Here is a 12,765-nt window from a genome sequence, read left to right as displayed (position 1 = left end):
CTTCATAAAAAAATTATAAATTTCTTAGTATTTCCCTCCAAAAGTTATTTAGATCCCGGAGTCTCTCGGCTACTCTAGATGGCATATTTTTTTACGTAAAAAACATCTAATTTTTACTTAGCAAATTTTTGTTTAGTAAACAAAGACGCATGTGGATTGAATAATATGCAATGGATTGTATCTCAAAGATCATTAAAGAATTAAATATTCAATTGAATTTTGAACTTTAATAAATTTTCCACCTATTTAGAATATAAACTCAGAAAATCTTAAGAAATGAATCAAGAAAATCATCGCCGATCTCACTTAACTAAAGAACAACGTTTACCTCAAAGCTATAAAGAAGTTGAAAAAATTTTAAATATCGTTAAAAGATGCGAAGCTAATGTTAAAACCGTGCTTAATAATTCAAAGTTACGTGGCGCAGTAAGTACTATGTTATTCGTATATTGAAGCAAATAAAAGTGTTATTCAAACTGATGAAAAAATTTTGTAGGCTATAAAATAATGTAAAAATACGAAAAAAGTGCCTATTAAAAAAAAATTACATTATTTTTATAATAGTGCTTGCTTAAATTTCCCCTTGTTTAAGTATCCTGCAAAAATTCTCTGAGTAATAGTTTCGACGGTCATTAAATTAATGTGCACTAATGTTTTTCGGGAGCCTTCAAACATGTGTTGGCCGGCGATTAATTAACTGTGTTAATAAATACCTAATAAAATAGTATAAGTAGTGTAGTATGAGGTTTGCTTCTACACCCCGAAACAAAATAATACTAATGATTCTTATTTTATTTATATTAGGCTTTGCCTTTCAGTATACTTAATAACTCATTTAATTAACATTTTTCCTTGATCCAATGACTAGCTGCAATATAGTCATAATTGGTAGAGAGGAATACCCCAATATTTTTTTTATTAATTTTAAAATCATGCATTTTTAAATATAATTGTGACTTGGTAAAAATTGCAGGATACTAGTTTCGACTATCATTAAATTATCCTTATTATATGTTGTTACTAACAGCTGTTTTATCCATCTAATAATTAATAATACTTCATTATCCTAAAGCACAACATTTCTAAATAAGTAGCAGAATAATCAATGCTCCACAAGATCAAATAATTATTGGAGCAAAACTACATAAAATCCTGTCGTTGCAGAACAATCATGTCAAAGTCGCTGAGAAAATTTTATATTTGGTTATAATTTTTTTTTTTTTTCATTTTGCTGTTATGCTTGGCATTTATACATAATTTTATATTAAGGTTTTTTTTGTAATTTTAATTAGCAATATAAAATTAATTTTCTTTAAAATATGGTTTTTATCAGTGAGACTTGTTTGTTGACAATAGCTGCAAAATATTTGTAATTATAAAAATTCTTGTTATAATATAATTCTGCTCTCAGGCCAAATTATTTTTGTGCACCAAATTTAAATGTGTTAAGTTCTCTAATTATAACAAATATTTTTATGTGATCATTATCAAAGTACTTTTTTTTTGTTTTATTATTATTTTTAAAAGGATCATCTCATTTTTAGGTGCTTCATAAGGTATCAGGTTTAACATTCAATGTACTAAAACAAAGACGTCTATTAGATTCAATAATTGAAAAAACACAAGTCTTGGAAAAAGAACCAAATTTGAGAAAGGAATTGGCTGGCATATTAATTCATGAGCTGATTTTTGGGAATGGTTTACCTGGAAAAAGTAAACCAGTGGAAACTGTACTTAGATATCAAGTTGAAATTGAAAAAGCATACAATGAGTTAAAGTCTGATAATAGTCTGTTCGATAATAGTAAGTTTCAATTTATTCATTTAATGAGATTGTAAAACTCTTGCAATAAAATGACTAAGAAGAAATGTTTTTAGTTATGACTTTTAAAAAAATTATTGATGTTTAAAAAAAATTATCAAAGCAACAGGAAATTATATGATAGACTGATTTAAATGTTCATTTTGAAAATATATTAACAGTTTTTCAAGTTTAAAACTGGAGAATTTAATATCAAACAATTGTTTTTTTTTTTTTTTTTTTTTTAATGAGTTGTATGCAAAATGAAAGGTAAATACTAAGTATCCACTTATTTGCCAAATGTTTGACTGATGAGTATAAACTCAGCTTGATGTGAATTTTTTTAAATAATTGCTTAAAACAACCTGAATACGAAAAAGAAATCGGGTATTTGGTGCATCCCTAATGAAGTATAGTTTTTAGTTGTTGTCATGATTGCATGATTTAAATTAGGGATGTGACGAATATTTGGTTTTTTGGCCCTGTTCCGGAATACTTGGCAAAGTATTATTTGGAAAAACATTTTTTAATTACACCCGTTTAGTTTCATGCTTATTTAAATTCGGTGCTTTTAAAACTTATTAAATGTATAGTTTGTGTATATCAACCAGAGTAACTTAAAATAATTTTACAGTTATATTTTCTGATCTGAACTAATTTACTCTTCATTAAATATATAATTGACAAATAGTCTCCCAATGTTCCAATGCATTTGTAAATTGAACATGAAAAACAAGGTATGATTTTTATTTATTTGATGATTAGCTTTTAATAATTTAACCATATTTTAAGCATAATAATTGTTTTTTAATATTAAGTATTATTAATACATCTTATCAGATGTTTTAGTTTGTAAATTTAAAAAAAAAAAAAAAATTAAATCAAAATCTTTTTTTTTTTTTTTTCTAAATTATGATTTTGGGCAATTCTTGTTGTAAGTTTTATGATGTCCTTCTGGAGCTGTTGCATCACTGAGTTTAGTTTTTCATCACTTTATCAATGACTTACTAAAATTTCATTTACTCATTTGCATACTTGATATGGTAAAAAGATTAGTTATTTTGTATTACAATACAATATTGTATTTTTTTAAATATTTGCCTTTTTACAAAATACAATGGGTATAGTTTTAAAAACTGAAATTCCACTGTTTGAATGAGCATATTTTTTATAATATAAACTATCTACTTACATTTTCAACACATTCATTATTATATATATTCATTATTGCATCATATTATATTAATAAGTAAAATTGCAAATCAATGTGTTAAATGCATACTATATATTATTATGAATTCTTTAATATCTTTTTTTTTTTGTTAAGAAAAACTACAAAACTCATATTTTACTATTACTACTTACCGTATTTATTATTACTATTTTACTGCTTAAGTTGGATTGGAGATGTCATGAGCCCTGAGCCATATGCTTACTGCTCATTATTACCAGTTTTAAAGAGACAGGGTTCAAAGGAAACATGGAAAACTCAAGGGACTTAAAATAAACGTAACTTAGTGGAAATAAAAGTTTTTGCTAAAAAGGTGAAGAAAGAAGTTAAAAACATGAAAAAGGGTCCAAGAGGTTTTTTTTCCCCAAATATGTCATATGTTTTTTACTTAAATCCTGTCAAGTAAAATTTATCAGTTTTTCAATGCAAATGTTTCATAAAGCCATTTCTGTTGATGTAACTATCTGTTAGAAAAAAGCTTTACTTAAAACTTAGTAAAAATCTATGTTTGCTGTAATGTTTTTGAATAATATTTTTAAGAGGCAAATGTTAATCGCATGAATATTCAATAATAATTTCAATTTTAAATGAAAGGTAAAAGTTTTTTAATTGTTTCATGACTTTTAGACAATTTAAGATAAATAATCTTTAGTTTAAAAATCTAAATTTATGAAATGACTTAAGCTTGATAGTTTGATTTATAGGTGCATCAATATCTAAATATATTGTGGTGTTCTATGTCACTGGTTATGATATGGGACTAGTAGTTATTTTATATTGATATTGAGGGTAATATTTAATTTTTCATGCTATTAAAATTTCATTTATTTATTTTTGTCCACAAATATTAATTATATGTGTTCTTACCTGATATATTATGTTGCTATGGATATCATTGTAGTTAATGAATTTTTTTCCAGAAATTGAGTATGAATTCTTACTTATATATTTTATTGTGATTTAATACATTACTTTTTTTTTTTTTTTTTGTAACAAAACTGTTGTTACTTACTTATACCTATTATTTCTTATTTGTAAAGGTCTAACATATATTCCAAAGTACGTAAGAGTGAATACATTAGCAATAGCATTACCTGAAGTTTTAGAAGATCTTGAATGTTTAGGTGTGAAACAAATAGTTTTTGATGCCAACATTTCTGAAGAAGAGTAAGTCAACATTATTTTGTTCATTCAATAAACAGCTTATATTTTTAATTGTTTACTAAAAAAATTTTAAATGCATTTTAATTGAAATTATTCTTTGAATTGAATATGATCGAAATGGTGATAAATCTGAAATCGGAGTTTAGAATAAAGAGAATAATATCTTTTATAAATGTTAGTGTACATCACAAGAGTTTTTTTTTTTTTTGTAATTTAAAATATTAAGCTGGTAGAAAGTTTTTACATTAAGTCATATTTACCAAACATTTTTAGTCGTATTAAAAATTATTTGTTTTATCCAAAAAGTTAAAAAATCTTAAGTTTTTTGTGTGAAGTAGCAATAAAAAATTATTTATAATTGTAATATTTTGATCTTCATGAAAACTTACATAAGCAAAATCCCTTGCATGTTTTCAACTAAATCTTTGGGCTAAATTATTATGAGACATCAGGTTAGGTTATGACTTTCTTTGAAGATCCAAGAAACCTAAATGTCAGCTTAACACATCTTTTTAAACTGTTACTTTACATTCCAAACTTTATTTTTTAATTGATTTTAAAAAAATTTGCTAATTATGTGACCACAGTGATGGCCTTTTATCAACTTGGAAGCTTTTTTTTAAAAAAAATGTTTGGTGCAAAACTTCAATAATTATTTGGTGCAATGATTCATGGTATCCCATTTTTATTTTATTTATTCTTGGCTTTTTTCTTATGAAAATGTTTTAGTTGCCTTGAGACAGATAGATCAATTGTGTAAAACTCCAGATAGAATTAGTATTAAGTACTTTTAGATGGCAAGATTTTGATCTAGAGATTTGGTCATTTTTTATTCACATGATAATTGATGTATGATTAGCTATATTTATTATCTTGAGTATTTTTTCAGCCAATGGTACCAAGGTTTTTAAACAGAGTTAGATTTTTGCCTGGAGAGTGGCAAAAAGTTGAAAATTTGTGCAAAAGTGGTAAAAATAGAACAAATGAAATTGATTCAAATTTACAAGGTATCTCTCTGAGAATAGAGCATTTGCCTTCCAATAAGAAGTGCCAGATTTGAATTCTGACAATGGCTGGTTGATACAAATTCTACTTCCAGTTCACAGCGACCACAGTCCGTTATCAAGAATTCAAGAAATCATCAATTGCTGCACATTATTGGAATTTCGGGCATAAATTCAATTTTGACAGTGCCAAAATTATTTCCACCCCAGTCACATCAGCTCATCTTGATGCCCTAGAATCTTGTTTTATTCATATGAATATTGATTCCCTTGTTAATGATATTAGTTCCTCTCCACCTCTCCATAGCACATGAAACTGCAGTTTTCTCTGATTTTCCCCTCTCGGGGGTGGTTTTCCTTGTTCTGTTTTTCATATTTTTTCACTCTCTGCTACTGTGGTTTTTCTCGTTTTGTTTTTCATCTTTTTTGTTGGTAGCTTTACTTCTTTTTATTTCAAATAATTTTTGTTTCTTTTCATTCACGTCTGACAAGTTTGTAAATAGACGCATATTTTTGAAGCACTTGAAACGTGTCGACTGTTATTTTCCATTTGTGTATTTTTTAAGTGAATGAAGTTTTTAACAGGTAATGCTTATGATAAGATTTTAAGAGACTCCTAAGTTAATAAATTCTTCTCTGTGATCTCATTGCTATGAGTCAGGTAGTAAATTAAAGTTGATCTATAGATCTAAACTTTGTAATGACTCAAAATGACAACATTTATATGTTAAGTAGTTACATAAATGTTTTTGATTGTTGTAATAAAATTATGTTATAAATATGTTAAATGAATGCATAGAAAATTGCGATAATAATTATTTATGTTTATAAAAAAATATATATTTATTCTTAATTATTTAGGTTTTACAAATTAATCAAAAATTTGGAAAAGAATACTTTTCTACTTGATTACCATTTTAAGGATCTCCTAGTATTTAATAGTGAGGAAAACTTAACAACTTGGTCATTATATCAGAAAGGACATGTATTAATTCAAGATAAGGTAATTTTCAAGTATTTTTAATTTGACATTTTTGAAATTTTTTATCCATCTTTGTGCAAAATATAATGTTTGCATTTTACTGTAAGCAAGTGAACTGATTAGTTATTTATTTATTTTTTAGTCTAGCTATATCCCTGCTTACGTCTTGGCTCCTCCTCCTGGTGCTACTGTTATAGATGCTTGTGCTGCTCCTGGAATGAAGACATTGCATTTAACTGCTTTAATGGAGAATAATGGGTAATCATTTGATGTCATTATTATTTACTATTATGTCCTTTGAAACAATTAAGACTTATAATCTGTTTATAAGTTGTATCGGATTGTTTATAAAAATTTAAATACTTGCATCCATCAGGGTTGCCACAAGCGACTGAAATGAGACTATTTGAAACTATTTTTGGCCTGAGGTGACATCGCATCACATTTTTGCATAAATTGGGTTGACAACCTGCAGTCTGCAGGAGCTTCTTAACACAATGATTTATTTTTTTTTTCTTAAAAAATAAATTTATTTTAAAATGCAAATTTGAGTCATCACTTTTCAATATATATATTTATTTATTTATTTGCTAAGGCAATTATTGATAAAAGGGTTTTTTTATTGAAAAAGAGTTTTTTTTTTTTTTTTTTTTTAATGAATTCCGCTAATTAAAAGTATTCAATTTTCAGCAAATATACTAATTTTTTATAAAAATTTAGTGCTAGAACGCTAACGTTTATGTAAAAATTTGCCACCAACTTGACTAAATAGATCATGGTATATGACAATTAAGTCATTTAATAAAATTTTAGTCATATTATTAAAAAAATTTTGTTCTTATTTACGCAACTATTTTTGTTCTTTGGGCTACTAAAAGAAATTATATTTTGTTCATTTTTTTCTGTGGCAACCCTGATTCTTGGTGTCCTATTTTTTTATTTTCTTTACTATTTGTACAAAATACTAAGCTGAAGGTAATTTAAAAAAATGCATTTTTCACATTAGTAATTGTAAAAATTATTATTACTCATCCATTTAGGGGGGGGGGGCTGTAAAAAAACCACTTATCGTAACTCCAGTTATGCTTAATTAATTGTGTTAATAGGTATTACTTGTGATATTGTAGAAATAGCTTACAAGTGCTGTGATAGTGAGTACTTAATATACTTATATAGATGAAGTGATAATAGGTTCTTCAAGGCTCTCTAAAATAAATAAGTTCTAAATCATTGAATGCATCTGTGTTGTTACTATATCATCACAGTAATGCCAAAAACTTCCAGAAATTACACAAGTAAGATAGTGCCTTGATTCTTGAAAGGCATTTAAGTATATAAATAGGGAAAGCCTATTCTTATTTGCCCCAATGACACTCAGTTAAGAGCTTCCAGCCTTATTGAAAAATAAGAGTAGCCACACTAAAAGTGTGGCAGGGTGGTGTGTTGTTGAAATACATTTATAGTACAGTACAGAACCCGTTATCCGGAAATCAGAAAACCGGAAAACCAAAAAACCGGAACGAAATTCAATACATTTTCCCGCCATTTTTTAAAAAAGAATTTTTTTCTTCATAAGATTTTAGGATTTTTCTTTATTTTTTGAAAGATGTTTACCATACCATCATTTTAGAAATAATCATTGCTGTATTACTTCATCGTTTTTTCTTCTTTGTAAGATTATTTCCAAATAATTTTTTTTTAGGTGGGTTTAACAATAAAAAAAACTGCTTTTTGTAGCGGTTCAGAAAACCGGAAAAATCAGTTATCCGGAATAGCGATAGTCCCGATCGTTCCGGATAATCGGTTCCCTACTGTATTAATAAAAAATTTGATTGATTACGCAACAATTCATTTGACTTTATTTTGTTTATAAGATTTGTTTAATTTCCTTAATATATTATCAGGGCGGACTAGTTTAAACCATTGCTTTAACTAAATGGTTTTTCTGAGGGGGAAAAAGAACAGGCTTAGTTTTAAGAAAGAATTTCAGAAATTATTAATTCCTTTTTCGTGCATATAAATACCTTTAGTTTCAATACAAATAAATGAAAAATTTACATAATTTTTTTTTCCTTCCAATTTTGAGTTTAATTGCTTTTGTGACTATGTATAACTTTGAATAAACATTAAAATGTAATTTTCAAGTATTTAAGTATCACTACATTTCTGAAAAATATTAGTATAATATAAATTGAAACTAAATAATGATTAAAATTTTCTACTGTAATAAGAAGTGTAATGAAAATTTGTCAGTTTATTTATGTGGCATTTCTATATATACTGACAAGCAAGGAGGGCAAAATATCTCTGTTACATGCATTATACAACATTTAGACATTCTAATCTAATATTAACGCATAAAATTTTTATTTGCATGTTGTATAAAGATGTAAGGTAATGTATTAGGATATTTAAAATTCTATTTATTATTTTTTATCATGTTAGCATAAAACTATACATAAATTTATGGAACATGTTCATGTTATTGTATCATTTATAAAAAAATTAATTAATTGTAAAATAGGATTTTTATGAAATATTTAATGATTTAATTGATTTTAATTTAAGACATTAAATATTTCTTTTACCTTTGTTTCAAATAAACCATAAAATATAAGTTTTTAACTGGAAAAAAAAAAACATGTATATTTGTATTATTTCAATCTTGTATATTAGTTGTGAATAGTTTCTATTTTTGGTGAATTACAATTCATGGATTCTTATACTTTAGATTGTGAGAAAACTGTTTTATTACCTGTTCTCGGTATTTTTTATTTTTAACATACTATTTACATTAATAATGGCATGTCTTTAAAAAAATTTTATAGAATGTTAAAAGCGAGTAACTATTTAATGTAGCAAATCAATATGACATATAAGTTTCATATAAGTTTACATGCAGTTACATATAAGTTTTTGTAATTAACAAGATAAAATGCATGAGTCGATATAATAAAAAATGTGGGCCAAAATAATTATATATTTTAGTTTGTTTCCAACGTTGAGTAATACATTATATTTTACTTTATACACTATTCTAAGCTGTATGACTTCCTTGTGTCTGTGGCTTAATGGATATGTTGTGATACTGGTTGTTATTATCAATCAATTTGTTACAAAAGTGTATTACAACATTTGTTTGTAATTTAATTATTTCTATTACAATAATAGAAAATTTTTGTCTTTTTTTGCAGTGTGATTTATGCATGTGAAAGAGACCAACAACGCTTTGAAATTTTAAACAAAATGTTAAAATCAGGTCATGCAAATATATGTCAAACATTTTGTGGTGATTTTAACTCAGTTGATCCTAGAGATGAAAAATATTCTTCAGTTGAATACATTCTTCTTGATCCATCTTGCTCTGGATCCGGTATGGTTAATCGTATGGACTACATCACTGATACCAAAGAGTCTAAAAATGATTTGCGTATTCAAAAGTTGGCTGGGTTTCAGATCATTTTGTTGAAGCATGCTCTACTTTTTCCTTCTGTCAAGAGAGTTGTATATTCTACTTGTTCAATAACTGAAACAGAAAATGAGTTTGTTATTCACGAAGTTTTAAATCATTTCAGCCATAGATTTAAACTTAGCCCTGTACTTCCTGATTGGTCAATAAGGGGTTCAAACAACTTTGAGTTTGGGTCTCATTGTTTAAGAGCGTATCCAGACAAATGTTTCACCAATGGATTTTTTGTAGCCATGTTTGAGAGGTTAGAAGAACATAGGGAACAATATCCTTTTGAGAAAAAGCAACACAAACATGAAAAGAAAAAATTATTTAATGATTCAAATTTAGCAAGTAAAAATCAAATTGTAGGTGAGGAAAGAACGGAAGGCACTACATTGGATCCTTTAACAGAAGCAGCTCCAGAAATAAAAATATTTCACCTGGAAAAAAAACACAAACAGCAACATGAAAAAGACTCAAATAGTAGGTTCTCTGAAGCACAGATAGAAATATCTAATGTTAATAATGATATTTTTACGGAAACTGTGCAAAACGTTGAGTCTTCAAACAAAAAGAAGAAAAAACACGAAAGCAAAAATGGAAAAGAAGACTCCAATAGTAGCTTCCATAAAACACAAAATCTGGAGGCAGTGAAAGAAGTATCTAATGTTGATAATGATATTTTTACAGAAACTGTACAAAACGTTGAGTCTTCAAACAAAAAGAAGAAAAAACACAAAAGCAAAAATGGAATAGAAAACTCCAATAGTAGCTTCCATGAAACACAAAATCTGGAAGCAGTGATAGAAATATCTAACATTGATAATGATATTTTTATAGAAACTGTGCAAAACGTTGAGTCTTCAAACAAAAAGAAGAAAAAACACAAAAGCAAAAAAGGAAAAGATGACTCTAATAGTAGCTTTCATGAAACACAAAATCTGGAAGCAGTGATAGAAATATCTAATGTTGATAATGAAATTTTTGCAGAAACTGTGCAAAATGTTGAGTCTTCAAACAAAAAGAAGAAAAAACACAAAAGCAAAAATGGAAAAGATGACTCCAATAATAACTTCCATGAAACACAAAATCTAGAAATATCTAATGTTGATAATGATATTTTTATAGAAACTGTGCAAAACATTGAGTCTTCAAGCAAAATGAAGAAAACACACAAAAGCAAACATAAAAAAGAAGACTCCAATAATAGCTTCTGCGAAATACAAAATCCCGAAGCACAGACAGAAATATCCAATGTTGATAACAATATTTTTACTGAAACTGTGCAAAAGGTTGAGTCTTCACATGAAAAGAAGAAAAAACACAAAAACAAATATGAAAAAGAAGACTTCAATAATAGCTTCTGTGAAACACAAAATCCAGTAACACTGATAGAAATATCTGATGTTGGTAGTGATATTTTTGTAGAAACTGTGCAAAAAGTGGAATTTTCACACAAAAAGAAGAAAAAACACAAAAGAAAACATGAAATAGAAGAATGCAATAATAGTTTCTATCAAACACTAACTCCAGAAGTACCAAAACAAAATTTGAATGTTGAGAAGGATACTATAACAGAAACTGTGCAAAAAGTGGAAACATCGCACAAAAAGAAAAAACATAAAAGAAAACATGAGGCAGAAACTAGTAATCTAATCTTTGAAAGATAAATTCCACAACAAACTATAAAAATAAAAATTATTAATGATCAATTGAAAATAGAGTAAAAAAAATTAATCTTTTCTCTAAGCACAATTCCATATTTCCTGCCAAACCTTAATAAGTATAAAAAAATATTTTTGTGTAAATCAAAAATGACTTTAAAATAAATGTTTCGAAATGTACTTAATTAAAATCACATATGAATCTAGTTCAATTTTTGTAAACTATTGAAATTAATATTATGATCATAGTTATGTACAAAAAATTTTACTGTAAAATCTATTAAATAAAGTATCAGTTCTTATTTATTATTTTTGTGATAAGGTTTGAAACCTGTTGTTTTGTTGAACAATAGATATTCTAATCACTAATATGATGGAAGAATTAAATATTTAAAATAAATCATAAGCTTAATTTCTAAATCTAAACAAAACAGTAAAATGTTCAGAATTTTGTCAGAAAATTTTCAATTTTTAAAATAATATGTAGCGAAAACATTGTTTTTTTCACCTTCTGTTTTTATTAAATCAAATTTTTCTTCTCAAGGTGAAAGCTTAAATTTTTTTCCTAAAATTATTTTAAATTTTCATTAAAATTGAGACAAAAAAAGGAATAGATGATAAGTAATAAAATAAAGATTAATATTTAGTATAGATGTCTCTGCCAATGCTTTGGTTAAATTCAACATACTAAGTGACTTTTAAAAATAATCCTGGAATGTATAAATTAATCCACTGCCTAATGTTTAATTTTTGCCAGAAATATGATGAAATTAGTTTTTAAATTTTGCACAGTTTAAAAACATCACATTTAAAAATCGTAAAATTGTATTTTATTTAAAAATAATTGAAAAATAGACTTAATATAAATTTTTATTAACTATTTATACCATATTTTCAACAAAGTATAGACAGGCTTTGAGAAACTTTCACAGAATTGTTTGTTCTTTTACTAAATTTAGACTTTTTTTTTTTTAATGAAAAAGATGTAAGAAAACTATTTTTGGTTAACAACCTATAATATTGCTATCTGTTAACTATGCACTATTTAAAAAGTTTTAATAACTTTTTGTTGGTAAATATTTGTTTTTTATATTCATAATACTAGAGAAATACAGTATTTAACATCCCAGACTAAAATTCATAAGCATAGTTAATATTGTTTAAAAATTTAGATTAATTCAAATGTTATGAATAATGCGTTAGAAATTTTGAAATAAATATAAAGTTCTATAAAAATCATACATTTTTAAAATAGTCCTTGATTTTTAAAACTGGAACTGGTTGAAACTAGTTATAAGAGTTAATCAATATGTGCAGAAAGTTTTTTGAGATTTTGTGTTTTTTCATTTTATCCAAGTCTGACACCAAGTTATATTATTTATTACATTACCACATCAGGTTAATTATACTTTAAAATAATTGTGTAATGTGTTTATTTAAACACGCTACTCTATTTTTCATGCAGCAAC

General features: G+C 26.2%; 1 protein-coding gene across 1 annotated transcript; it reads left to right on the top strand.

Annotated features, from left to right (window-relative positions):
- Positions 1-104: 104 nt before the first annotated feature.
- Nsun5 (Nop2/Sun-like domain containing protein 5) lies at positions 105-11,602 on the top strand. Its single transcript, XM_043046555.3, has 6 exons — positions 105-426; positions 1,545-1,803; positions 4,072-4,198; positions 6,061-6,202; positions 6,324-6,439; positions 9,376-11,602. The coding sequence occupies exons 1-6, from the start codon at positions 277-279 to the stop codon at positions 11,300-11,302; spliced, it is 2,721 nt and encodes a 906-aa protein (XP_042902489.2). The 5' UTR covers positions 105-276; the 3' UTR covers positions 11,303-11,602.
- The last annotated feature ends 1,163 nt before the right edge of the window (positions 11,603-12,765 follow it).

Source organism: Parasteatoda tepidariorum, chromosome 5 (assembly GCF_982258835.1).
Source record: "Parasteatoda tepidariorum strain Cologne lab strain chromosome 5, Ptep-v5.0, whole genome shotgun sequence".
Lineage (NCBI taxonomy): Eukaryota > Metazoa > Arthropoda > Arachnida > Araneae > Theridiidae > Parasteatoda > Parasteatoda tepidariorum.
Note: the sequence above shows the minus strand (reverse complement) of the source record. Positions and strands in the feature narration are given on the sequence as shown.

What these genes read in the sequence shown, in the direction of transcription:
- Nsun5 (XM_043046555.3), top strand. Translation starts at nt 277, where the DNA reads ATGAATCAAGAAAATCATCGCCGATCTCACTTAACTAAAGAACAACGT. An exon ending in TAATAGTCTGTTCGATAATA is followed by an intron (nt 1,804 to 4,071) that starts GTAAGTTTCAAT and finishes TTATTTGTAAAG; the next exon opens with GTCTAACATATATTCCAAAG. An exon ending in GCCAACATTTCTGAAGAAGA is followed by an intron (nt 4,199 to 6,060) that starts GTAAGTCAACAT and finishes TTAATTATTTAG; the next exon opens with GTTTTACAAATTAATCAAAA.